The sequence below is a fragment of the Equus przewalskii genome, chromosome 20 (genome assembly GCF_037783145.1).
Source record: "Equus przewalskii isolate Varuska chromosome 20, EquPr2, whole genome shotgun sequence".
NCBI classification, from domain to species: Eukaryota; Metazoa; Chordata; class Mammalia; order Perissodactyla; family Equidae; genus Equus; species Equus przewalskii.
This window is the reverse complement of record NC_091850.1, coordinates 30,069,811-30,097,339: the sequence shown is the minus strand read 5'-3', so window position 1 is coordinate 30,097,339 and position 27,529 is coordinate 30,069,811. Positions and strand designations below refer to the sequence as shown.

General features: G+C 40.7%; 1 protein-coding gene across 5 annotated transcripts in view; it reads left to right on the top strand.

Annotated features, from left to right (window-relative positions):
• The window catches only part of TTC23L (tetratricopeptide repeat domain 23 like), a 59,046-nt gene that overhangs the window by 12,857 nt on the left and 18,660 nt on the right, over positions 1–27,529 (top strand). For all 5 annotated transcript variants that reach the window (XM_070587040.1, XM_070587041.1, XM_070587039.1 and 2 more), the window contains exons 5-9: positions 7,558–7,714; positions 9,334–9,459; positions 12,174–12,351; positions 14,295–14,403; positions 25,900–26,027. In XM_070587040.1, the coding sequence (XP_070443141.1) occupies positions 7,558–7,714; positions 9,334–9,459; positions 12,174–12,351; positions 14,295–14,403; positions 25,900–26,027 (698 nt within the window). The remainder of the gene's footprint in view (positions 1–7,557; positions 7,715–9,333; positions 9,460–12,173; positions 12,352–14,294; positions 14,404–25,899; positions 26,028–27,529) is intronic.

Sequence of the window (27,529 nt, the reverse complement as noted above, 5' to 3'; positions counted from 1 at the left end):
ACTGACTGAGTTTTACTTTCCCAGTTAGCTTCCAGGCTGAGTCAAGGTAGGTAAACAGGTCATATCACAAAAGATGGTGGGAACACCATCGTTTTTTCCCTAATTCAGTTCTTCCTGCCACGTGAATGGAGAACCACATTTGGATAGTAGGTTGGAGGGGGAAAAAAGTTTTCCTGTAGGAGCCGGCCTGGTGGTGCAGTGGTTAAGTGCGCATGTTCTGCTTCGGGGGCCTGGGGTCCACCGGTTCAGATCCCGGGTGCAGACGTGGCACCGCTTGGCACGCCATGCTGTGGCAGGTGTCCCACATATGAAGTAGAGGAAGATGGGCATGGATGTGAGCTCAGGGCCAGTCTTCCTCAGCAAAAAGAGGAGGATTGGCTGTTAGATGTTAGCTCAGGGCTGATCTTCCTCAAAAAACTAACAAAAATAGTTTTCCTGTAAAGGAAGGTTTTTGTGTGTGTTTGTTTTCTCTAGATGGGAAAAACAGCTTCCTGATTAGATGAAGTACCCACATAATATAAGAGGACTCAGCCTTGAACCCACACTTTCTGAAGCCTAGTCTGGAGTTTTTCTAGAATAGATTATGATCTTGACCTTTTCTTGAGAAGAGCCCAGTGCCTCTTATTTCAGTTGTAGTCCTTACCAAGTCCCTTCGCTGTAACTTTTTTAAAGTTTGTGGTCCATGGACTAAAACAGCTTGAAAAATAGCAAACCCTCAAGAGGGATGGAGGGCTTGCTGAGTTCCACTTAATTTTGTTGTCATTAATCCTACAACTGCTCTAAAATGGACAGAATTTATGAGCCAGCCTTCCATGTGGGCGGGGTGTCTGCATCTGCGTTCATGCCTCACTGCACACGTGCGTATTTTATAGCCATCAGACCTGCTTGCCTCATTTCCCTGTGAGCCTTTTCCAGGCTTGGGGAAGGGGGGTCAAGCCAAAAGGCTGATTTCTCTCAATAAACCATCTACTAGTGAGTATTTAGTGAGAGACTCGTGTGTGCGAAATCCCGTGATGAGCACTTTGGGAAATCTAAGGTACAGAAGGCACAGTCTTTGCTTTGAAAGAATGTACAACCTCATGCGAAAGATGAGCTCCAGACAGACGTAACTACGATAGAAGGTGCCATAAGGCAAGTGCCATGTCATTGACTTAAGTACAGGATGTTGGGGAAGTTGGGTGAAATCATTTCTGGCTGAGGGTGGCAAGTGATAGATTGAGGAGGAGGTGCCATTTAAGAAAGCCCTTAAAAAATGAGTGGGGTTTGGGTAGGCAGAAGAAGAGGTGGGCATTTCTGATGAAGAACAAGGCCTGGGCAAAGGCCTGGAGGTAGGAAAGCATAGGTGCTTAGAGAGCAGTCACAGCCCTGTCCAGGTGAGGTGAGGACGGGAAGCTGAACCTGGAAAGGAGGGGACGTCGGGCAGACCGTGGTGGGTTTTAAATACAGACTAAGGAATTTGTAATTTATTTGGTAGGCCAGGAGGACTACTGGAGATTTTCCAGCAGGGGGATGAATAAATCAAAGCGTGCTTTTGGACAGGTCAATCCAGCACTGATAGCTAGAATGGAAGCCATCTCAGTCATCTAGGTGTAAAACCAGGCTGGTGACAGGGGGAGTGAGTGAGAGGGTAAGGATTTAAGAGTCTATGAAGGGCAGATGCATTTACCTTTTAAACCAGAAATCCCACTTCTGGGACTCTTTCCTAAATACACACTTAGAAAATACCATATGGATGAGATTATTCTTTGCAGCATTGTTTATGAATGTAGAAGGTTGGAAACTATGTGTACCCACTGCCAGAGGACCAATACACATGATGGGATATATGCTCCTTTTAAAAGCGCATGAGGAAGCTCTGTATACTACCAGAGAAAGAGCTCCTGGATACATTATTAGGCAAAGGAGGATGCACAATGCAGTATGCTGGTTCTGTGTGACAGAGAGAGGGAGAGATGTGAGAGCGTATGCTTATATTTACGTAAAGAAACACTGAAGGATACGCAAGAAAGAAACAAAAACAAGTTACTTAGAGGGTGCTTGCTGTGAACAGGGTTGGATGTGAGAACTCTCAAGATTTACTTTTTTATATAATTTTAACTTTTAAACCATGGAAATGTATCACTTATTCAAAAATTATCATTAAAAAAAGGAGACTGTGAAGGAAGAATTGGTGTTCCATTTGGGGTTGAGGAAAATTGAGACCCACAGATGACCATGAAGTTTCAGGCCCCTGAAGGTGCTGTTTACAGAGATAAATAGGTCAGAAAGGGAAGTGGATGGAGGGAGAGGAATGGTGAGTTCAATTTTTGATGTATTGATTTTGAATTGCAATAGAGGAATCCACTAGTACATTTTTACTTGATGCTGGAAATTTGGGACCAGAACTTGGGAGGAGAGAAGGAGGATCATAAACATGGAGTAATGTTTGAGACCAGAACTAGGGAGGGGAAACGGAAAATTATAAGCATAGAGGCCATAGTTGAAGTTATAGGAGTTGATAAAACTTCAGAGAGAGAAAGAGAGGAGAAAAGGAAGAAACTGAAGGACACACCCTTGGAGAATGGACACATTAGTGGAAGGAATAAAGGATCCTCGTAAAGAGTTAGCAAAGAACCAGTTAGAGAAGGTTTATAAAGGAAAACCAGGTTGGTTTAGTGCTTTGGGAGCCAGGAGGAGAAGCCAAGTCACCAAGGGTGTCTGAGGCTGCTGCAAGATGGGGACTGAGAAATGTGACTGGATTTATTTAGTAGGAGGTCTTTGGGGGCCTCACGAGAACATCTTCCACAGAATGGGTGGAGCAGAAGTCAGATCCCAGGGATGAGGGGAAGAAACCAGGGCCAGCAGACTAGGCTATGTATGCTACATACTACATATTGAAAAGAATGAGGGAAAGTAGGAGGTAACTAGAGAAGGCGGAAAAATCCCGTGAAGATCATTTTAGAAGGAGACCCAGGAAGATTTTAGGCAGTGAGAAAGGAGCCCGTTAGAGAGAGTATTCAGGTTTTAAAAGATGGAGCAGTTGATGGAATGGGGTTCAGGACTCAATAACATGGGACAGTGAGGGGTCTTTGCAAAGCAGAGAGTATAAAAGGCTGTTGGTTGGTGAAATAGAGTGAGGCACAGTGGAAGTGGAAGTCCCTTGCCAGCTGACCTGGTGGTAATCCTAATGGGCCTAGTGTTTCAGCGGCTGAGAAAAGGGCATCAGAGAACAGCGTGGTGGGTCACCTAGCGGTGAACTGTTTTCAAGAGTTCAGGAAGGAGAATACAGTAACGTGGACAAGCAGTGTCCTGATATTTTGCTTATTAATGAAGCAATTAATTGATTATTAATTAATTAATTATTAATAATAAACAAATAGTCAGCCTGTTCTTACTGGAAACCTTCCAGGTATCTGGGGCTCTATTATAATTGTTGCAAACTGCAGAAAAAGAAGCGTAAGTCTTGAGCGCTACCTTCTCTGCCTAGTTGGTAAAAAACAAAACAAAACAAAACTGGTCCAGGAACAACAGGGAATGATAAAAGCCAGGTGATCTGACCTGCAGGCAGCCTAGTACCTGGCTGAAGGGAGCTCGCATTTGAGAATGCAGCCTTTTATAAAGATTCTATAAGCAGCTCTATGAAAAGTGTCCAAAGGACAAATATAATAAACTGCTTAAGAGGAACGGACCCTGGTAATAATAAATAATGGCTAATATTTATTCAAACTCATTTCATTCTTATGTGCCAGGCACTATTTAATCCTTTTTCATGAATTAATTAAATTAATCCTTGCAACAACCCTACAAGGTAGAAGGTATTTTCTTTACCATTTTATAGGTCAATAAACTTAGGCACAGATAGATTGAGTAACTTGTTCAAGGCCACATGGATAGTAGGAAGTGGCTAAGCCAGGATCTGTCCCTGGGAAGGCTGCCTCTAGACCCTGCTCTCTTAATCACTGAGCCACGCTAACTTAAATACAGATGATGATCTAAGGTGACAACAGCAACCTCCTCAGACTGGGTAGCTCTGAGCAGATTCTCTCTGGCCTGAGTCACAGTAACAGACGTCAGTGGTGGAGTCTCATCCCAAAGGAAAGCAAGCGATTGACCTGTCTAGTGGACAATCTCTGGACCTCTTTTCCAGTTCATCAATATGTCCTTGTAATTTCTGAATTCGACGCCAGGAGCAGATCTTGCTGCCATGCTGACTTTTACTTCTGTAATTACTGCACTCTTGGTGCAGGGAGAGGGGTGGTGTCCTTGGCTTGGGAGGGCAAGTAAAGGAAAATGATTCCATCTCAGAGCGGATATTGGAATTGAGGAGATGGGGCTTGGAGTTACAGAATGAGAGCATGAATCTGTGAGCATCCTCCCCAGAGAGAGAAAATACGTCTTATACATATACATATATGCAGAGTGTTATTTTTACATAAAAGAAGGTGTTCTTGAAATTAATAAAAAGCCTATTCATTTCAAAGTTTTACTGATGCTGATTCATGGTACTTTTGTCATCATGAATTTTCTCACGTAGGAAATGCTATAAAAATATCACCAAGTGAGATTTTTTTGTAAACATAAAAAAAGAGTTTTTTCATACTTGAAAATGTTGGAAAACATTTGTCTAAAGCAGTGGTTTCCAAACTCTTGAGAATTAGCTCCCTTATTACTAGAAAAAATTTGAGCAAACACTCTCTGTATATGTGTATTTATTATAAATTACATACAATGGTACTAATATATTATGTAATGTTATAAATATTCATCAAAATAGAAAACAAAAAAGATAAGATGAAAATGTAGCAGAGGAGTTTTGGTTTTCTCCCCTCCACCCTTGTGGCATCTTGCACACCTGTAGGGGTACATGCACCCCATTGTGGAGACCCGAGTGGATTCTGGGAGGGTGAAAGGAGTGATTTTCCCCTTTGGGGCTTAAAGTTTAATGGGCTGTTTTAAATCAGGATCCTAGTTCAGTTTGCTTAAGCCCCGTTGGTCACCAGCTCAGCTTTTTCATCAGAAGGACCACAGTGTGGAGCATGGTCAAGTGGAGACAAGGAACTCTGTAATTAATCAGCTGCTGAGCTTAGAAGAAAAGCAGTCCTCGGGAGATTTCACGACCAGCGCTGGGCACTCTGGGGCGGGGAGGCGCAGACTGGCAAAGCCTCAGAGCAGCTGTCTTATTTGTTTTCTGTTCAGGAGCCCAGAAGGAGTATTGTGCTGACTTGGGGGTGGTTTTCAATAGCTCATCCAGTTTCACTTTTCTCCTTCCTACAAACCCAGGAGAGCTTCTAAATTTGGCTCCTGCATTCCTTATTGACACATGCCCAAGGGCTCACCTGGCTGTGGAAAAGAACCTGTTTGATAGAAAGACTCTCTCAGTTTCCTACTTTAGTGTCTTGGTCTGATGTCCCCAACAGTTTTCTGTTGCCGCTATCTTCTTCAATACACAGAAAGATTCCCTGTTACTAACAGATCAAATCCAGCCTCCTCATCTTGGCATCCAAGACTCCACGTTACCTGTCCAATTCACACCTTAAATGTTTTTAAATTTAAACCTCCCCTTCGGTCAGACTGGTCAACTTTCTGCCTTCTCTGACACTCCTACATACCCCCAAATCCACCCCATCCGTGTGTGCATGCACAAATACACACACACACTGGCTTATTCTTTCTTTTTGGCCTCAGGCTGTTTACTCCAAGTAGAAACCTCTTCTCATTCTTCATCAGTCAAAATCCTACCTACTCTTCAAAAAGGAGATGAGTCCCACTTCCTCTATAAAGATTTTATTAACTCAGTGTTTCTCCAAGTGTGGTCTTCAGATCGCCTGCGTCAGTATCTCCTAGGATGGTTGTTATAAATGTGAATCCCTGGTTCTCACCTTAGAACTTGTGAACCATAACTACTGGCAGTAAGGCCCAGGAATCTGCATTTTAACAGGGTGCTTACGGTGCACAGTGCAGTTTGAGGACCACTGTTATCTGGTAACTTAAGACACAGCCCACCACAGAGTCCATTTTTCTCTTTGGTTGAAACCTATAGAACAGGCATCTTCTGAGTGTTCTGCAAAGACTTCTTGGCTTTAGGCTCACTGTTAGGGCTCTTCCAGAGAAGCTTTGTTCTCATTGTTGCAACTCACTGAGGAGGTCCTGCACATCTGGCCCATAGGAGGGCTGCAGGCATCAATTGCAAGTCCTTTCAAACCATCCCAATGCTGTTGACTACACGCACACTGTGAAACCAGGCTCTCGGGGCCAAAGGGACAGCACGCTGAGGACTGGGAATGTGAAGTGAGAATGAGAGGCACAGCGGGCCTACTGGGCCCGGGTGAATGTGTTCCCCAGACCCTAGGTGCTTCAGAGAGGAGAGCTGAAAGTGAACGCCGGCCATGACTGTCTTCGTCAGAGTGGAGAACTAGGATAATGTTTTCTGCTGGCCTTTCTCTTTTCTCCAGGGCTTCCCCTTTCCCATCAGGGATCACTGGACATGAGCCAGGCTGGAAGATGAGGAAATAGTTCTGTAACTGAATCTTCCCAAGTCTGCCTCTGTTAACTGAATGAACAGCAGTTCAAGTGCGTGCCCTGGAGCACTAGCCTTTAATTAGAAGACAAGGGGAGACACACCAGGTCCTATCTAGTTTCTTGGTGAGGAGCCTCACTGTGTTTAGAAATTTGATTCTTTGTGCGTGTCTGTGTGTGACCAATTAATATCACCAGCTTCATCCTGGGTTGGAAAAATCCCCAGATGGAAGTAATTGTATTTATAGGTCCTTTTATTTATAGAATGCCTCTGCCAGAAAGCTCAAAGCATAGCACTCTGTGGCATAACCTAGTTTGTTCCTGGCCCATCTCCATGTGTTTGGTAAAGGGGCAGCTTCTATAATTATTGTTGTCATTCTGCATTTGGAGGATGATGGAGAAGCTTTGTGGGTTGAAGAGGTCACGTGGCATTAGCAGCAGAATTGGGAATGGGATCCTCAGCTTCCACTCCTCTCTCCATCAGTGATTTCCAAACAGAGGTCCACAGACTAACACCAGGGTGGCTACATGAGATGCACTTGTGGAGTTAATTAAAAATATAGATTCCTGGACCCCATTCCTCTAGAGACTCTACTCAGTAGGTCTTAGGGCCCAGGAAACTGTATTCTTTTTTCTTTCTTTTTTTTTGGTAAGGAAGACTGGCCCTGAGCTAACATCTATTGCCAATCTTCCTCATTTTGCTTGAGGAAGATTGTCCCTGTGCTAACATCTGTGCCAATCTTCCTCTATTTTGTATTTGGGATGCCACCACAGCATGGCTTGACGAGCAGTGCATAGGTCTGCACCTGTGATCTGAACCCATGAACCCCAGGCCACCAAAGCAAAATGTGTCAACTTAACCACTATGCCACAAGGCCAGCCCCAGGACTCTGTATTCTTTACAAGCATTCCAGATAACTCTGATGCCCCACCAGTTTTGGGAACCAATACTATAGACCATACAACAACCACACTGCCCACCTCTCCCCTCTCAGGAATATCTTTGACTGAACACACCTTTTTAATGTTTTTCTTCTTGCCACCTACCCTGAAACCCCCCAGGCCTCCCAGCTCAGGCCAAGAAACATGCTGAGTCTGCCAAGAACACACTGCTGACCTGGAAGGGAAAAACGACCTCAGACAAGGAAAGAAAGGAAATCCTGGAAGCTCTGGTCATGCTCTACTACACCCTGGGGGTGGCCTGGCTCCTGCAGAACCAATATCCTTCTCTTCCCAGCTGGGTCTGGTGGTCAGGGCCAAGTGCCACACGTGCCAGATGGATCCTCTCGCACAGGAGGGTGGGAGATGGAACCAAGGCCTTGTAGCTCTATTCCAACATCCAGGCCCTCCACCAGCCTCTTATCTCCATCTAGTAAGGTATGAATGCTCCTCCTGTTGTCTATTCATATAAGCTCTGAGTGGAGCCATGGGAGGGATCTCACTGGGGATATATCCCTTAGCCCGTTGAAAGTCTTTGGAGTTTGTCCTGCTCTTCATTGAGTGCTCAAGAAAATCAGTATTAGCAATGAGGACATGGGTGGTAGTGGTGGTGGTGGTGTAGAAGGAGGAGAATGGGTGGTGATTTAAGGCACTGTTTGTCAAACCAGGCTGCATGTTGTAATCCCCTGGGGAGCTTTAAGAATTACTGCTGTTTGGGTCCCCCTAGAGGTTTTGATTTAGTGGGTCTGGGGTGCATCTGAGAGTTTTCAAAGCGCCCCAGGTGATTGTAACATGTAGCCAAAAACCTCTGATTTAATGGACTCCTGATCATTTTAGTTTTTCGGAAATGCTATTAAGAATACTGCCCATGAAGCTGGAGGCCAACCAAAATAAACAAAAGAAATAGTTCTCTGCATCCCCAGAGGGGAACTTTTATATAGGCCTCTCCTCAAAAAGCTTGTGATGTTGACAGCCTTTTGGGTGCCATCCCCATGTGAAAACTGTGAAGGGTATTTCATGCTTATGAGTAATCATGAGCCTACTTTGAGCCCGTGTGTCCCCCAGCCTCTCCTCTCTACACGACCCCCTCTCTACTTTGTTGGTCTTGATACTCAACTTGCAGAATCTGATATGTGGCCTTCCTCTGTTATGCCCTTAACAGGGGGTTATTGAAAATGTGGGAAATAGAAGGATATTTGGGAATTAAGGGGATTTTCTTTCCTGCTATTTGCCTCTCGCCAAAAACCTGCTTTGCTTGGACTTTCTAAATGACCCAGAAAGTCCCTTTCAGCAAAATTAATTCCTCTCTTTTACCATTCACAGGAAGCAATTTGGGAAAAATGAGTAACTGTTGTCACACAGTGGATGCTGCTAAAGGAAATCTAGTGTAATTGACGGTTTCTGTTCATTCCTCCAAATGCTCACTACCCACCCCAGCCCTGGCTTCAGGCACCCACCACCGGAAACCCAAGGCCCTGTTCCTTTTCTAAAGAATTCTCCCTTGACGACATATACATACGGAAAATAGAGAGCATAGTGAAGTGCCCATTTTCAAATATGCCTTTGTTTTCCCAAGGGACCCTTTTTTTTTTCTTTTTAAAGATTTTATTTTTCCTTTTTCTCTCCAAAGCCCCCCGGTACATAGTTGTGTATTTTTAGTTGTGGGTCCCTCTAGTTGTGGCACATAGGATGCCGCCTCAGCATGGCTTGATGAGCGGCGCCATGTCCATGCCCAGGATTCAAACTGTCAAAACCCTGGGCCGCCAAAGCAGAGCGCGCAAACCCAACCACTCAGCCATGGGGCTGGTCCCCCAAGGGGCCCTTTTGTTTGTTTATTAACTGTGGTCCCTGGGCAGTGGGGGCACTTTGTGTGCCTGGCATTTTCCTTGACTGTTTCACTGGCAGAGAGGCCTATTTCAACCTGCAGAAGGCAGAGAGAAACATGATGGAGCTGAAAGAATTATATCGGAGAGGCGTTTGTGGATTACAAGTCTCAGAGAAAGACCTAACAATTGCTTTGGGCAGGTAAGATCTGAGCTTAGAGAAGCCTAGGCTTTATGACTGAGGCCTGGAATCACATGATTATTCTGTACTGTCTATATAAAGGGAGGAAAATATTCAGAGCAAAACTCTCAGAGCCTCAAATGATAATAAAAGAGGCTTGTATTTACCAAACACGTACACCATGGTCCAAGCTTGATGAGCAGTGTCCATCTAACCCTCACAGCCACCACTGGGGTAGTTGGTGCAATTATTATGTCATTAGAGAGAGGGCAAGGAGACGGACTGAGGTGAAACAGACTGTCCAAGGTGACGAGCTTTAAGAGTTGGATCTTTGATCTGACCCCACAGACTCTTAGCCCATCCTGACACTGCCTCTCACACTTATTCTAAAATTACCTTTTTTTCTGAATTGCCACCTACTTTTGTCATTAAGTATGACATCTTAAAAGATGAGGAAGGAACTCTTAATGAAGATAATTTGTTGGAGGCCCATGAAAGCTATGCACAACACATGCATTTTAAGGAAAGTTCTTTTCTGTATAGAAACAAAGTTCATGGAATTTGTTCAAGCCTGAACAAGCCTGAACTGTTTTGCCGTTGAGTTAGGGATCCTCTGAGAATCAGAATATTTAGATATGAGAGTGGGCCCATCAGATTATCACAAGAAAAAGAGAATAATAAAAAGTTTACTGTTCCCTAGATTTTTCAGATATCTTCATGTCCTTGAAAACAATCTGTTTCCAAAACTCTAAGCATTTGGTACAGGAGGGCAGATGACTGAGTGGTAAGTAAGTGAAATACATGAGTCATGCCTGTATCCTCTAAACAAGATGAGTCTAGAAGTCATTGGGAAATGTTGGGGAGATGTCCGAATGTCCAGAGCTAAATCAGACTATTAAGTCCACAGGGCCATAAATTAGAGTCTAGGGAATGTTTACTGCTGTCACATGGGGTAGTGGCAAAGGTTTTTGTGCCTTATAGGAAAGATAGCCTTGTTCCTTTTTCATAATAAATTCTAATGCACATTTCATTCATTTATTCCACAATATTTATTGAGTACAATATTTATTGTGCATGCGCTGTTCTAAGTGTTGGCAAGTTTACTAAGAATAACTACACCCTAGACGCTGCTCTAAGTGCTTTACATAATTTATTTCATTCAGTCCTCTACCACAGGCCTATGAGGTAGGTATTTTTATTTTCATTTTACAGATAAGAAAATTAAGGCACAGAAAGATTAAGTGAATCTAGGTGACAGAGCTAACAGGTAGAAGAGCCAGCATTGTCACTGGATCACGTGGTCAACTGGATCATCTGAATCCATAGCTCATCGTCTGCACAACACTGAGTTGTGTTTGATATTGACCAAATATCTAGAACGGCAAATCCCTTTTCCCATTTTAAAGGTGGGGAAAATAAGGCAAGATTGTTCAGGCGAGACAGCTTGGCTAATGTCTCCCTACAAGCTCTTGATGAGGGCCATTATCATTCTATAACTTCTGTCCTTGTGGTCGAGGGAAATAGTGGTCTGATTGATCAAAACAATTTTTTTGTAAAGAATTATCAGATAACATGCCAGTGCTCTTTTGATCATTAATCCTAATCTTTAAAGGAAGGATAAAACTTCCATCTTAAAATAAATTGTAACTGTTGCAGAATGCCTTATATAAAATAATTTTATACATACACATATATTTTCCATTCAACTTGGGAATACAAAGATGGGGGCAAGGGGTGAGGGGGAAGTCATGTTGATTGTGTATCTACTATATGTTAGGCGTTTTTACATATAATTTTTGATCTAATCTTCACAACAACCTTGTAACTTAGGTACTCTTAACCTTGTTTTACTTGGAAGGAAATATGAGCGCCTGGAGTTTGACCATATAGCTAATAACTGGGCACCAGCTTTGAACTACCCGTCTCCTTCTCTTTGTGTCTTGCTATCTCTAGAAAGAGAAACCTTAATGAAATACTGTTTTATTATCATTTAAAAAAATTATATTCCCCATTTTGTTTTGGAAAATTTGAAAATACAGATAGATATGAAGAAGAAAATGAAATTGTAATATCACCACCCACACATAATTGCTCTGAACATTTTAGTTATATCTATCTACCTGTTTATCTATGTATGTCAGGATCATATTTTAAGTACGATTTTATAACTTTTTTCTAACTTACGACATTTTGAATTTCTCCCCATGTAGTTAGTCTAAAAAGAAAACATAATTTTTAATGTCTGAAGTATTGTATGATGTGCCATAATTTATTTAACCTCCTTTTAGGGGAATCTTTACATTGTTTTCTCTATCCTCTGTCATTTTTAACTGAGGAGGAATAAACTAAAATAAGTCAAACAAAACAAAGCAAAACTTTGCTTTGGCCTGAAAGAGAGGGAGCCAGAGGTGCTAAAGTTTGATTTTGATTTTGATTTTAGAAAGTCTATGTTTATGGGTAAATGATGTGGGAAGCCATTTTTTCCATTTGCTTTTTTATAAAATTAGACGGTAGCATGATATATTAATGCGTTTGATGAATGGTAGTCCATGGAATCTGGTAGGTAAAATGCAGCTTGGTAGGAATTTGTTTACAGCAAGGCTGGATTTTGAGCCAACCACTCAGATGATTGGTCTGTGAAGGCCAAATTCTTTAGTTCTTAGAATCAGTTCCTTTTGTGTCTGCAAAGTAAGTGGCCTCTCTGTGACTTTCCGTCTTTGTCCCTTTTCTTGTAGAGCTTCCTTGGCCATCCATAGGTTGAACCTAGCTCTGGCATACTTTGAAAAGGCAATTGGCAACGTTATTGCTGCTAAGGGGGATAGGACGTTGGATCTGGTCAGTCTGTACCAGGAAATTGCTCAGATGGAGCAGCTGCGGAGGAACCACGACCAGGCCATCCAGTACTTGCAACAGGTTGGTGGGTTGACTGGAACCCCACCAGGATAGCCTTGTTTGGCCCCAGACCCAGGGAAACTTGGGCTTCTTAGAAGAACAAGGGGTGGGATTGATTTCTCTCCACATCCACACAAGAGCCCTTCCTCAACCTTAAATAACCTGGACAGAGAACCCTGACTCAGGGCAGGTGTATCTGCTGTGCGACCTGATTTGAGGACAGCATTTCCCCTCCCAGGCTTCCCCTCATCTCTGTGGGTGCTAGGAAGAGGCAGCTGAGTGAGTCTACTCCAAGGAAAAAAGCCACAGCAGCAGCTGAACTGAAGTCTTCAGCAAACTCAAAGGGCTTTTTAAGTGAAAAATCGTGATGTTTTCGTGTAATGTTGTCATTTGTCCTTTAAGCTAGTCTAGCTGGTTGTATTTGCAAGTCTAAGGTTAAACTAACAAAGAGTATTTCACTTGGAGGTAACTAATTTGACAAATGTCCAGGGGAAACCAAAACATAAGAAGGAATGTTGAGTCTGCCATAATGAAAACAGTGCCCTTGAAAGTTCCCTTGAAACTGCTACTTAAATTCACCTTTTCTCTCTTCAAATGAGAACCCTGCTTGTGGCTTCACATATCTCCCATAGCCAAAAGTGGATCAAATATTGGATTTCCTGTATCATAGAAAAGGGGCAATGTAATCCAGCAGTATCTGTGAAAACTGATACTGGAGAAAAGGCATTGCAGACAATCCGAAAATCCAGGTTACTCACATCATGCAACGGAGAGATGTTAGGGAATGCAGGGAGCCCACTGCTTACAGAGAAAGCCAATCTGGCATTTGTGTCCAAGACATTTTTAAAGCAGTGGTCAGATCAAAATGTATAAAACAGCAAATAATCAGTGTTTCCCAACAACAATGAAAAACAATAGTTCAAATTTATGGAGCACTTCTACTGTGTGCCCTTGAGGATATATTAATTCATATAATCTATGCAACAACCCTAGGAAGTTGGCACCATTATTACTTTATCTCATTTTAAGGATGAGGAAACTGAAGCCCAGAGAGTTACAGCGAATTCAACTGAAGTTGTGTAGCTAACCCGTTGGGGAGCAGGGATTTGATCAAACTCAGAAAACTCGACCCCAGACCTGTACTCATAACAACTCTTCCCTGTGTCTTAGCTCCAGAGTCTGGTTGATGATCTCTGGAGCTTCTTGAAACACCTCACGGTGTTTGACCTGTGAAATATGAAGCACAGGTGGTTCTTTTCTTGCTGGTGGGTGTGGACTGGATGTCTTCTCTCTTCTTTCTCTTTCCAAAGTGTTACTCCTTCCATTTTAATACAAATAATAACAATAGTAAAATCTACACTCCTCTGATGCTTACTATATTCCAGGTGGTATTCTAAATACTTTACATCTATTAATTCATTTAATCTTTACAACAGCCGTCTTTGACAAATACTACTTTTGTCATCCCTGTTTTGTATTTGAAGAGGTCAGTGGCTTGCCTTATGTCACAGTAAGTGGCTGAGCAAGGACAGGAACTCAGGCAGTATGGCTCTAGGATCCAAGATTTATTAGACTTCCTTTGATACTTTGAGAGGCTGAGCTAAAGTTATGATTTTATTTTTGCCATGAAACCTAATAAAAAATAATAATAGCTAACATTATTGAGAACTTACCATATGATGGGTACTAAGCCCAGTGCTTTGCATGCATCATCTCATTTACTCTTGCCCAAACCCTAATCAATGGGAACTATATATTCTTTCTACATATGAAGGTGAAATTACTTGCTCAAGACTCACAGCTAGGAAGTAGCAGAGCCGGAACTCAAACTCATCTCTCATGTAACTCCACGATTAGATATATATCAGCTCTCAATCAACTAGCAATTCCATGAAAACTACTAGAAAATCCACAGTGAAACACCATCATTTGAGTACTTATCTTGTGATTTTTCTCTATTCCAGGCCCATTCTATCTGTGTTTCTTTGTTCACTGAAGTCAGCCCCCAAACCGCAGAGGCAAGTGCATTACTAGCCAAGGCTTATGCCATGTCTGGAGAGATCCAACACAAGGGTAGGTGGAAGAGGTGGCCTTGCACTTATCATTATTTCCCAGTCATGGGAGGGAAGAACACTGGGGATTGGTCTATCTATCAATATAGACAAATTATAATTAGCTGTTCATGCCTGTGATGGAAAGATAAGGCCAGACACCATTTTGTACAAAAGGATTTACATATGAATTTAGGCACAGTAGCCTCCCAAATTAGTTGGAACATCAAAACCAATAAGAGCTTCTGATTTCTATTTCCTTTATTCTCTTAGAGTCTCAGCAAAATTCACCTGCATAAAGAGTGGAGATTATACACGCTATGAATGTGGCCTGTGCTGTATCTGTTGATGAGGAAATCCAGTGATAAAAGAGAAAAATGCTGGCTCCTCCTCTCATCCTCCTCCACTCTCAGTCTCCTTGACACTTTTCCTCTGGCTTATAAGAGGGAATGTTTGTAGCAGCTAGAATTTTCTTGACCTCTTTTCAGAAGTGAGGTACTTGGGGTCTAGAGGAAAGCCAAGTGATGAATTCATCCTTCAACAGTAGTTCTTTCTCAGGGAAGGTCGTCCTTTTGCAAGTGGGGATTTGGGAAAGACACCAAGGAACTGGTGAAGGAGGACAGTATCCCATGCTCAGCTGGCTTGATCAGACTAATGGACACTAAGGAATTCAATGGCCCATCGGGAGGAATTTGGGATTTGTGAAGATGTAATTTAAATATTTTTAAAATGTTGATTTTTCTCTGCTTATAAAAGTAATCCATTTTGGTATACATTATTTTCCAGTCATATGTGAGAAAGAGTGAGAGAGAGAGAGAAAGAGTTGTAGAGAAAGTTTTGCATCCTACTTTTTTCCATTCTTGTATTTCCCCATGTCATTGAATAAATATTCATTTTTAGTTTTCAAAGTTATTTTGATATTTTAATTATTGTTTTCTTTAGCATAAATATTCATTGAAAACACTTCTTTATTCTGTGTTTTCTAGTTAATTATCCTGCTCCTTTAAAAAATTTCCTCATGTATACTCACAGTATTTGTACTCCATCTATATATTGGTTGTTTTTTAAATAGTCTTCATAGTTATTAAGAAATATAATCTATTTGTGAATATGTAAATTGTGTGTGTGTGTGACGAAGATTCCCCATGAGCTAACATCTATGCCATCCTTCCTCTACGTTGTATGTGGGACGCCTCCACAGCATGGCTGACGAATGGAGTAGGTCTGCACCTGGGCTCCAAACCTGTGAACCCCAGGCTGCTGAAGCAGATGGCGTGGAACTTTAACCTCTCAGTCATGTGGCCAATCCCCTGGAAATTTTTTTAAGCAAGAAAAAGTTTATGATTATTGAGTTGGGAGATTCCCAAGCTGCCTTATTCTTTTCTTGCATACTAATTTTTTAACTTAAAAAGAATCTGGATCCTCACCTCCTGTCATTCACCAAATTCCAAATGGATTAACATTTTTTTTACATCAAAACTGAACAGTATAAATTACCCCAAAGAGAACATAGTACAGGAATAGAAAGTACTAAAATTAAAAATTGGAGAAAGAAGAACTCTTTGAGTACACAAAGATATACCAGAAAAGAAGAGATTGATAGGTTTAATTATAAAAAGATCTAAAACTTGTGGCTGCCACAAAATACCATAAGTAAAATTAAAAACAACTCAAAAGATGAACAGATAACCTGAATAGATCCTAAGTATTAAAAAAAAGTTTTTTTAGTTAACCTTCTAAGAAAGAAATCTCCAAGCCCAGATGATTTCACTGGGTAATTCTACTTAACATTTTAAGAAGGAACAACACCCATCCTACGTAATCTTTTCCAGGAAATTGAAGAGGAAAGAACACTTCCCAACTCATTTTACGAGGCCAGCATTACCCTGATACCAAACCACGCAAAGACATTGCAAGAAAAAAACAAAACAACGAAACAACTATAGACCAATACCTTTCATGAGCATAGACATAAAAAATCTCCAACAAAATATATAGCAATATGTAAAAAGAATAATACACCATGATCAAGTGAGGGTTTTTTTCTTGAGAATGTCGGGCTGGGGCAACAAGATTTTTGGTGGTGAACACAATGCAGTCTATACAGAAGTCAAAATATAATGATGTACAATTGAAATGTATGTAAAATTATAAACCAACATGATCTCAATTTAAAAAAAAACCACAATGAGACATGAGCTGGGGCTGGCCCCATGGCTGAGTGGTTAAGTTCATGCGCTCTGCTTCGGTGGCCCAGGGTTTCACTGGTTCGGATCCTGAGTGCAGACATGGCACTGCTCATCAGGCCATGCTGAGGTGGTGTCCCACGTAGCACAACCGGAAGCACTCACAACTAGAATATACAACTATGGAGTAGGGGGCTTTAGGGAGAAGGGAAAAAAAAGAGAGACGTGACCTTGAAACATTTTACTGTCCCTAAAACTGATGTCAAAAAGTCAAAACATTACAGTATTGTGCACTTAGAAACCTGTTAAGAGAGTAGATACCATGTTAAGTGCTCTTGCCAAAAAAAAAAAAAAAAAAGCAAAGGGACACCAGAAATCCTTTGGAGGTGACAAATATGTTACTACTTTGATTGTGGTGATGGTATCATGAGTATATGTATACGTCCAAATTCATCAAAATGGATACATCAAATATGATTTTTTTGGTATATTAAGTATACCTCAATAAAGCTAAGGGGAAAAAAGGATGTCAAGCTGATTCGGTATTCAAACCTGAATCAATGTGCTCTACCGTATTAACAATCCGAAGATGAAAAGCACATAATCTAATCAATTGATGGAAAAAAAGCATGTGACAAAATTCAACATCCATTCATGATGGACGGGGAGCTTCCTCAATTTGACAAAAGGCGTGAACAAAAACCCTACAGCTAACATCGTGCTTAATGGTGAAAGACTGAATGCTTGCCTCTTAAGATCAACAACAGGGCAAGATTTTCACTCTCACTCTCTTATTCACCATAGCACTAGAAATCCTAGTCGGTGCAATAGGCAAGAAAAAGACACATAGGTTAGAAGAAATAAAATGGTCCCTATTTGCAGACAACACGACTGTCTCTGTAGAAAACCCCAAGGAATCCACAAACCTCTAGAACTACTGAGTGAGTTTAAGCTTAGCAAGGTCACAGGATACAAGGTCAACACACAAAAACTAGGCATATTTCTATATGTTAGCAATGCACAACTGGAAACTGAAATTTTTAAAAATACCACTTAGAATAGTCCCCTCATCCCAAATGAAACACTTAGGTGTAAATCTAACAACATATGTACAGGATCTGTGTTCTGAAAACTACAAAACCCTGATCAAAGCCATCAGAGATGACCAAATAAATGGAGACATACTGTATTCATGGATTGGAAGCCTCAGTATAATAAAGATGTCAGTTCTTCCAAAATCAATCCATGGATTTAACACAATTACATCAAAATCCCAGTAGGAATTCTTGTAAATATAGGCAAGCTGACTCTAAAATTTATATGGAAAAGCAAAAAAAACTAGAATAGCTAAAACAATTTTGAAAAATAGCACAGTTGGAGAAATCATACTACGTGATTTTAAGATTTACTATAAAGCAACAGTAATCAAGAGAGTTTGGTGTTGGTGAAGGGACAGACAGAGAACAGAATCATTGGAACACAATGGAGAGTCCAGAAATAGACCCATATAAATATGGCCAATGAATTTTTTTTTTTTTGAGGAAGATTAGCCCTGAGCTAACTGCTGCCAATCCTCCTCTTTTTGCTGAGGAAGACTGGCCCTGAGCTCACATCCGTGCCCATCTTCCTCTACTTTATATGTGGGACACCTACCACAACACGGCTTGCCAAGCAGTGCCATGTCCACACCCGGGATCCGAACTGGCAAACCCCAGGCCGCCAAAGCGGAACGTGCGAACTTAACCACTGTGCCACCGGGCTGGCCCCTGACAATGAATTTTTGACAAAGGTACAAAAGCAATTCAATGTGAAAAGAATAGTCTTTTCAACCAATGGAATTGGAACAAATGGTGTCTATGTGCCAAAGAAATAATAATAATAATACACTGCCATACTGTATACAAACATTAACTCGAAATGGATCATTGTCCTAAACGTAAGAGCTAAAATTTACATTTACTTTTCAATAGAAAAATAGGCCAAAAAAACAACCAAGCATTGCATAGAGAATACAAATGGCCAAATCATATGGAAAAAAGTTTCAATCATAGTAATAACCAAGAAATATAAAACAGCAAAGATACCAGTTTTCTCCTATCAAATTGTCAAAATTTTAAAAAATGATAACATGTAGGATTGATGAGAGCAATCTGATACAAACTCTCTGAAGGGCAATTTGGCAGAAGGTCACACATCTTGAAACTATATATATTTTAAAACTACAGTGAGATAAGTTTTCACTCATCTATATGAAAATTTTGAAAATGTGAAAATATCTAGCATTTGCCAGATTGTGGGTAAACAGGTCTGCTTATTCATAGCTGGTGAGAGTGACAGTGTAAACTGATATGAAATTTGGACACCAATTTGATAATATCTAGTAAAACTGGAAAGGATACACATATAAGGAAAGTTCACTGTGGCATTGTTTGTAAAAAATTGGAAACAACCTGAATGTCATCAATAAATGAAAAGGAAATTTGGTATATTAACTAGATGGAATTCTATAGTCTTTAAAAGGACTAGATTTTATAAATAAAAAGGTTAATTTAAAAAACAGTATTAAGGAAAAAATAATTTGCATTTTTAGACACAAAAAATACTATCGTTTATAGTCATATATGTAAACATGAAGAATGAACTGCAAAGTAAGTAAAATTGCACCAAAATGTACATCAGAATGTAAACAAAGGTAGAGCCTTCTGACTATGGCTTTGTGAAGAGGTCTGTGAGGCCTCTTCACACACACACACACACACACACACACACACACACACACACGCTAAGTAAAATGGTCAAACCAACCATGTGAGGGCACTGGAAATAGATAAGCAGACAGCAAATTGCAAATTATTCTCAAAAAACTGTTAGACTTTGGGTAAAGAGTCTTCTTGGGCTTCTTGCCTGGGGCTACTGCCGTCCATCCACTGCCCCAGCTCCGTCCCTGAGAATAGCAATATTATCAGCATGGGGCTAGCCAGGAGAACCATCAGCTTTGCTGGCAGAGGATGCTGACTCAGATTGGAGAAAGGAGCAAAAACCCATTGATTTATCAGATGAAAGTGGTGAACTCAGTAGGAAATGAACTGGGGAAAGCCTGCATATTTTCTAGCCTGAAGTTGCTGTTTTGGTTGGTCTGAGTGGCTGGCCAGTCAGAGATTTTAACCCAAAGGACCTGGAAATGAGGGAGCCATAGAAAGGCTAGATAAGCTCTCCCAACATCCCTGGCCAACTGGGAGACTGCATCCACAATGCAGGGGAGATTGGAGAGTCCAGTGGGAAGTAATGACCAAAGGAGACTTGAAATGTGGCAGAGCTGAGAATGCACTCCCCAATCTACATACAGATCAATCAACAGAGGATGAAAGATGGACAATCTAAAGGTATTTGAGCACAACCTCTTCCCAAGTCAGTGGGTCAACACTAAGCTATGGAAACACAGGGGTCACCCCCAGAAATCCAGACTAAAAATAAAAAGAAGCATGAAAACCCGAGCAAAGACTTTTGGTCTCTGTTCTGGCATGTAAGAGCTTGGAAGTCATCACTTCATTCTAACAACAAGTAAAAAGCTGAACAAACTGAGAAATCAACAGCTCTTCTTATATCTGTCAGAGAAATGAGGTCACAGGGCAAACTGATGCCCCCAAAATTGGAGAGACAGGAGAATACAGAGAATCACAATTTACCAGTCTCCACAGGAGCCAGTACTGGGGTAGGAAAATCTGAACTGAATTTCTGGAAGCTCATTGTGGACAAGTCTGAGAGTTAAAGATTCCAAGGGTACCCAGTCAGGGTGGGGGGAGGGGTGGGGGCCCACACTTTCGTGAGTTTCACCTCCAGGAGGTTGACCAGGTTCTCAAAGTGAATATTGGAGAAAAATTCCCCCTTGCTCCCAGCAGGGAGAAGGGAAAAGTAACCATTTTAAAATATGCCAGAGCATTCTGCTTCACAAGGCCTGTCCTCAAGAGAAACTATTTTACCAGACCCTAACTCTTGGGGTTGGGTAGGGAAATACCCAACTCAAGCCCTCTCCATCCTGTCCTAACTAAGGCAGAGGGGGACCGAGAAGCACTTGTGAAGTTCACAGCCTAGAGGCATAGGCTCACTAAAGGCTGAGACCTAATCATAGAACTGTAGAATGCTTCCCTTCCCCCACACCTTACCACCATGTTACCTAAGGCCTGTGCAGAGCAGTTCCTTTTACCCAGTACATAATGTCCAGTATCAAGAAAAAAATTACAAGGCATACTAAAAGACAAAATCACAGTTTGAAGAGACGGAGCAAGCATCAGAACCATCCTCAGATATGGCAGGGATGTTGGAATTATCAGACTGGGAATTTAAAACAACTATGTGATATCCAATGGCAGGAGATGGATTTCCCAGCTCAAGAAGAGAGGGAATTCACTCTTCTTCTGCCTTTTTTGAGGTTCTATTTGGGCCCTCAATGGAGTGAATGATGCCAACCAACATTATTGAGGGTGGATCTTCTTTATTCAGTCTACTGATTCAGATGCTAATCTCTCCTGAAGACACCCCCTCACAATCACACTCATAAATAATGTTTTACAAGATATCTGGACACCCCTTAGCCCAGTCAAGCTGACACAAATTAACTAAATTAATGACACAAAATTAACTACCACAAATCTACTCCTTGTCAACTTGATACCTATATGCATCTCCTTAAACATACTTAATCTCCAAGTAAAGACAATAACAAGGTCATAATTCTGCCCAATATAAAACAACTATCCTAGGTACAACTGAAAATGCACTAATCCATTCCCCAGAAGAGGAGATAAAGTCCTTCAATGATGTTTACTCTTCTGATATCCTATCACTTGAAAACTATGATGTAAAGTTAATGATAATTAAATACTGATATAAAGTCAATACATCTTATGATACATAGTAAAGGAATAAAAGAGAAAAGAAAACAAAGATATTTGCTTAATATGTGTATATACATATACAAATGTATTCCTAACAAAATAAGAAGGAAATACTTATGACAGTTACAGTTCTCATTTCTATAAGTGGTCACAGCTGGTATTTATAACTACCTTCTTCTACTACCCATTCTGTATTCCCTTTGCCTTCAATAAGCACCTCAGCTGGTAATTGTTCTTTACCTGGTGGGCTAACCCAAACCTTCATTCCTGAAGGTTCTGGGCCGTTACTAATCTTGACTGGATTGGGTTGTAGTTTTCCATTGACCTTAATCACAGAACATAGTAATACTAAGAGAAGCCCTAAAGGATAACCTATGTTCTAGACATACTCTTCCTTACCTCCACTGTGGAGTAGTAGTCCAATTTCCCCTTAGTAGTCAGGATCAGTCCCCCCTGCTAGCACAGTAACTCCTTTCCTTGTCTGTTGATTCAGAGGCATGAGGAGCCCAAAGTGGCCAGGTGACAGTCTTAACTTCCAGTTCAATGGAATTATTGTTGTGTCTCCTGGTGGAAATATTCCTCCATCTGGAACTAAGACCTCTAGGCCAGCAGAATATAGTGTTGTGGGAACAGAAAGCAAAAATTTTGCTAGTGGGTCACTACAGGTAATAATGAGTGGTGCTACTCACATTTCCATCCCTTGATTCCTACACCCATGAATCCTGACTATTGGAGAAACAGCACCATATACTGGGTGCTGATTCAGAGTATATTCAGCCTTCAAGAGAACCTTGACCCAGCCATGCAAAGTGCTGTCACCTAACTGGCACTGTAACTGAGTCTTCAAGAGGCCATTCCACTGTTGTATCAATCCAGTTGCTTTGGGGAGGTGGGGAACATGTAAGACCAGTGAATTTCATAAGCATGGGCCCATTGCCACACTTCTTTGCCTGCAAAGTGAATTCCTTGATTACAAGCAATGCTGTATGGAATACCATGATGGTGGATAAGGCATTCTGTAAGTCCATGGATGGTAGTTTTGACAGAAGCATTGAGTGCAGGGAAGGCAAATCTGTGTCCAGAGTAGGTATCTATTCCTGTAAGGACAAAATGCTGTCCCTTCCATGATGGAAGTGGTCCGATGTAATCAACCTGCTACCAGGTAGATGGCTGATCCCCTAGGGAATGGTGCCATATTGGTAGCTCAGTGTTTATCCCTGTTGCTGGCAGATTGGGCACTCAGAGGTGGCCATTACCAGGTTGGCCTTGGTAAGTAGCAGTCCACGGTGTTGAGCTCACTCCTGGTACCAAAATCTGTATTAGTCAGTGTTCCCTGGAGAAACATAACCAATAGGATACATAGATAGATAGATATAAGAGGAGATTCATTATAGAAATTGGCTCACGTGGTTATGGAGGACGGGAAGGACCATGATCTACCATCTGCAAGCTGAAGAACCATGAAAGCTGGTGGTATAATTTAGTCTGAGTCCAAGGCCTGAGAACAAGGGGAACCAATGGTGTAAGTCCCAGTCCAAAGCCAAAGGCCTGAGAACTGGAGGATGAGGGGGCCACTGGTGTTAAGTCTCGGAGTCATAAGGCCCAATTACCAGGAGCTCCATTGTCTGAGGGCGGGAGAAGATGAATTTCCAAGCTCAAGAAGAGAGAGAGAGGATTCACCATTCCTTCACCTTTTTTTTCATTCTATTCAGGCCCTGGACAGATTGGATGATTCCTGCCCATGTTAGTGAGAGCAGATATTCTTTACTCAGTCTACTGATTCAAATGCTAATCTCTTCCAGAAACACCTTCACAGACACACCCAGAAATTATGTTTTACCAGCTATCTGGGCATCCCTTAGCCCAGTCAAGTTGACAAATAAAATTAACCATCACAAGTGTATATATGGGGTCAGGGTTATATGGAAAATCTCTGTACCTTCTACTCAATTTGGCTGTGATTGTAAAACTGCTTAAAAAATAAAGTCTATTGGGGCCAGCCCAGTGGCATAGTGGTTAAGATCATGCACTCTGCTTTGGCAGCCCGGGATTCTCTGGTTTGGATCCTGGGCATGGACCTATGCACCACTTATCAAGCCATGCTGTGGCCGGTGTCCCATATATAAAGTAGAGGAAGATGGGCATGGATGTTAGCTCAGGGCCAATCTTCCTCAGCAAAAGAGGAGGATTGGTGGTGGATGTTAGCACAGGGCTAATCTTCCTCAAAATAAAATAAAATAAAGTCTATTAAAAACAACAACAACAGAGCAAAAACATTAACATCCAAACACCATGGGGGATGTAGATTCTACAGTTTAAGTCTAGGCAATTTACTGGAAAAAACAAAACCAAACCCCACAAAAATATATCAGAATCTGTGGTTGCTCCTATATATTATCTAAAACATTTTCAACAAAAAAGAGTTTTCAACAAAAAAGAGACAAAAATACAAAGAAACAAGAACCTATGGCTTATACTCAAAAAAAAAGAGCAGTCAATAGAAATTGACTCTAAGTGGGCTAGATGTTGGATTTAGCAAGACTTCAAAGCAGTTATCATAAACATGTTCAAAGAATTAAAGCAAACTGTTCAAAGAATTAAAATATGTTGAAAATTACTTAGCAAATAGGAAGTCTCAATAGCAAAATATAAACTATTATTAAAAACCAGCTAAGTGGAAATTTTAGAGTTGTAAAATATAGTAACTGAATGAAAAGCTTATTAATGATCTCAACATCAGATATGAGATGGCAAAAAAGAAAAGAGAATGAAATAGCTCAAAGGTAGGTCACTAGAAATGATCCAACCCAAAGAACAGAGAGAAGAGATACTGAAGAAAGATGAACAGAGCATGAGAGATCTGTGGGACAATAGCACGTCTACCCATGCTCATGTAATGGGAGCTCCAGGAGAGGAGACAGAATGAGACAGAAAATTATCTAAAGAAATAATGGCCCAAACTCCCTAAATTTGATGAAAATGTTATCTGCAGATCACGAAATAATGCCAAGGAAGGTAAGCACAAAGAGAACCACAGCTAGACACACAATCAAACTGCTGAATGACAAAGAGAAAATCTTAAAAGCAGCAGTGGAAAAACAACTCGGTACAATATGAATAATGGCTGATTTTTCATCAGAATAATGGAAGCTAGAAGGTGATGGAATAATATATTCAAAAAGTATTGAAATAAAAATTCAATGAAGAATAATATATCCAGCAAAACTATACTTCAAAAATGAAGGTGAGATAAAGACATTTCCTGATAAACAAAACCAGAGAGGATTTGTGGGTAGCATTCTTACCCTAAAGAAATACTAAAGGAAGCCCTTAGGCTGAAAGAAAATGACAGCAGATGGTAACTCGAATCCACAGAAAGGAATGAAGAGAAGTGGAACTGATAAGTATGTGGATAAATATAATAGACTATATACACATACACAGATATTCATCACTTGTGAATGGGTGAACAGAATGTGGTATATACATAAAATAGCAAATTCCTCAGCAATAAAAAGGAGTGAAGTACTGATTCATGAAACAATATGGATGAACCCCCAAAACAGTATGCTACATGAAAGAATCTAGCCTCAAAAGATAACATATTGTATGAATCCGTTTATGTGAAATTTCTAGAAAAGTCAAATACAGAGAGAAAGAAAGAAGATCAGAGATTGCTTAAGATGGGGGATGAGAGCAGGCATTGACTGCAACCAGCCATGAAGAGACATTGTGGGGATGATGGAAATGTTCTAACTGGATTTTGATCATGATTACATAACTATATATGAATTTGCTAAAACTTCACCAAGTTGTACAATGACAATGGGTGAATGTGAATAAATTATACCTTAATACGGTGGTAAAAAAAAAAAAAATGTGAACAGTGCCTGTTCCTGAGTGATGTGTATGGATAACAATTTTCATTTTATTTTTGCTTCTCTGCATTTTGCAGATTGATTACATGTTTGGAATAAAAGACAACATTAAAAGGAAATTTTTAAACAATAACAACTAAATATTTGAAATAGTTTTAAAACCAAAACTCACACTCTCTGCACCGCCCCCCCCCCCCAACACACATACACCAAACGGACCCCAGTAAACAGCAATCTCTATCAGACTTTGATTTAGCTAAAAATATAGTTTTGCACTGCACCTGGGAGTTTAATATGGTGGTTATTTTGAGTCTTAGGATAAGACTGTTCAGGCATAAACTTTCTTTTCCTACAGAAAAGCTATGCATTTCCTCAAGAGAATAAAATCAGAACACATCAAACCATATCTCAGACGTTTTGAGGCTCCTTATGAGACCTGAGATGAGGACAGGCATGGACTTTAAGCATGAAAATGTCTAATTAATTGAGCCAAAGCTGAAATTAGACGCTTGTAAAGGTTAATAGCTTGCCTTCAATAATTGTTTCTCTCTTTTTGTAGATGCTGTTGAAATATATTTTATAAAAAGTATCAGTGCATATCAAACAACATTGGGCCCAGAGGATTGTGAAACACTGACGACAATTGAAGAATTTTGCAAATGGCTTGTCCAAAATGGGGAAAAACGGGTAAATATGATCAATTCAAAAACATAATTGTTGAGCCAGCCCTGCTGGCCTAATGGTTAAAGTTTGGCGCTCTCAGGGCCGGGCCAGCCCTGTGGTTGAGTGGTTAAGTTTGCGTGCTCCGCTTTGGCGATCCGGCATTTTGCTGGTTCGGATCCTGGGCACAAACATGGCACTGATCGTCAGGCCACGCTGAGGCGGCGTCCCACATGCCAGAACTAGAAGAACCCACAACTAAAATATACAACTATGTACTGGGGGGACTTGGGGAGAAAAAGCAGAAAAAAAAAAAGAGAAGATTGGCAACAGTGGTTAGCTCAGGTGCCAATCTTTAAAAAAAAAAAGAACACCTCAGGATCAATGGCTTCACTGGTGAACTCTGCCAAATATTTAAAGAAGAATTAGCTCTAATCCTCCTCAAATTCTTCCAAAAAATTGGAGAGGAAGAAACAGTTCCAAACTCATTTCATGAGGCCAGCATTACCTGGACACCAAAGCTAGAAAAAGACTACAAGGAAACTACAAAGCAATATCCCTGATGAATATAGATGCAAAAATTCTCAACAAAATATTAGCAAACTGAATTCAACAGTGCATTAAAAGGATCATACACCATGACCGAGTGGGGTTTATCCCTAGGATGCAAGAATGGTTCAACTTATGAAAAACAATCAATGTGATACACTATATTAACAGAATGAAGGATAAAAATCACATGATCATTGCAAAGATGCAGAAAAAGCATTTGAAAAAATTCAATACCTTTTCATGATAAAAACACTTAACAAACTAAGAATAATAAAGGCTGTATATGAAAAACCCACAGCTAGCATCAGACTCAGTGGTGACAAACTGAAAGCTTTTTCTCTGAGATCAAGAACCAGACAGGGGTGCCTACTCTTGCCACTTCTATTCAACATAGTACTGGAAGTACTAGCCAGAGCAATTAGGCCAGAAAAAGAGAGAAAAGGCATCCAAATTGGAAAGGAAGAAGTAAAATTGCTTCTGTTTGCAGATTACATGATCTTACATGTAGAAAACCCTACATGTTCCCCAAAAATCTGTTAGAACTAATGAACATGTAGAAAACCCTACAAGATTCCCCCTAAATCTGTTAGAACTAATGAACAAATTCAGCCAAATTGCGGGATACCAAATCAACATACAAAAAGCAGTTGCATTTGTGTACACTAACAATGAACAATCTGAAAAGGAAATTAAGAAAACACTTCCATTTATAATATCATCAAAAAGAGTAAAATACTTAAGAATAAACTTAACCAAGGAGGCAAAAGACTTGTGCACTGAAAAAATAAACAGGAAAGTAATCTAATTATATGCACATTTTCGTACTCTGAAAAACCCAAAGATAATATAGAGCCTTGAGATTCCTGAATCATTGGCAATGTTTCCTGAAAAGCAGCAGCAATTGACATCTTTGTTTGTTCTGACATGCCACATGTGAAGGATGATGGTTACGTGTTCAACCCAGTTCCAGAGAAATG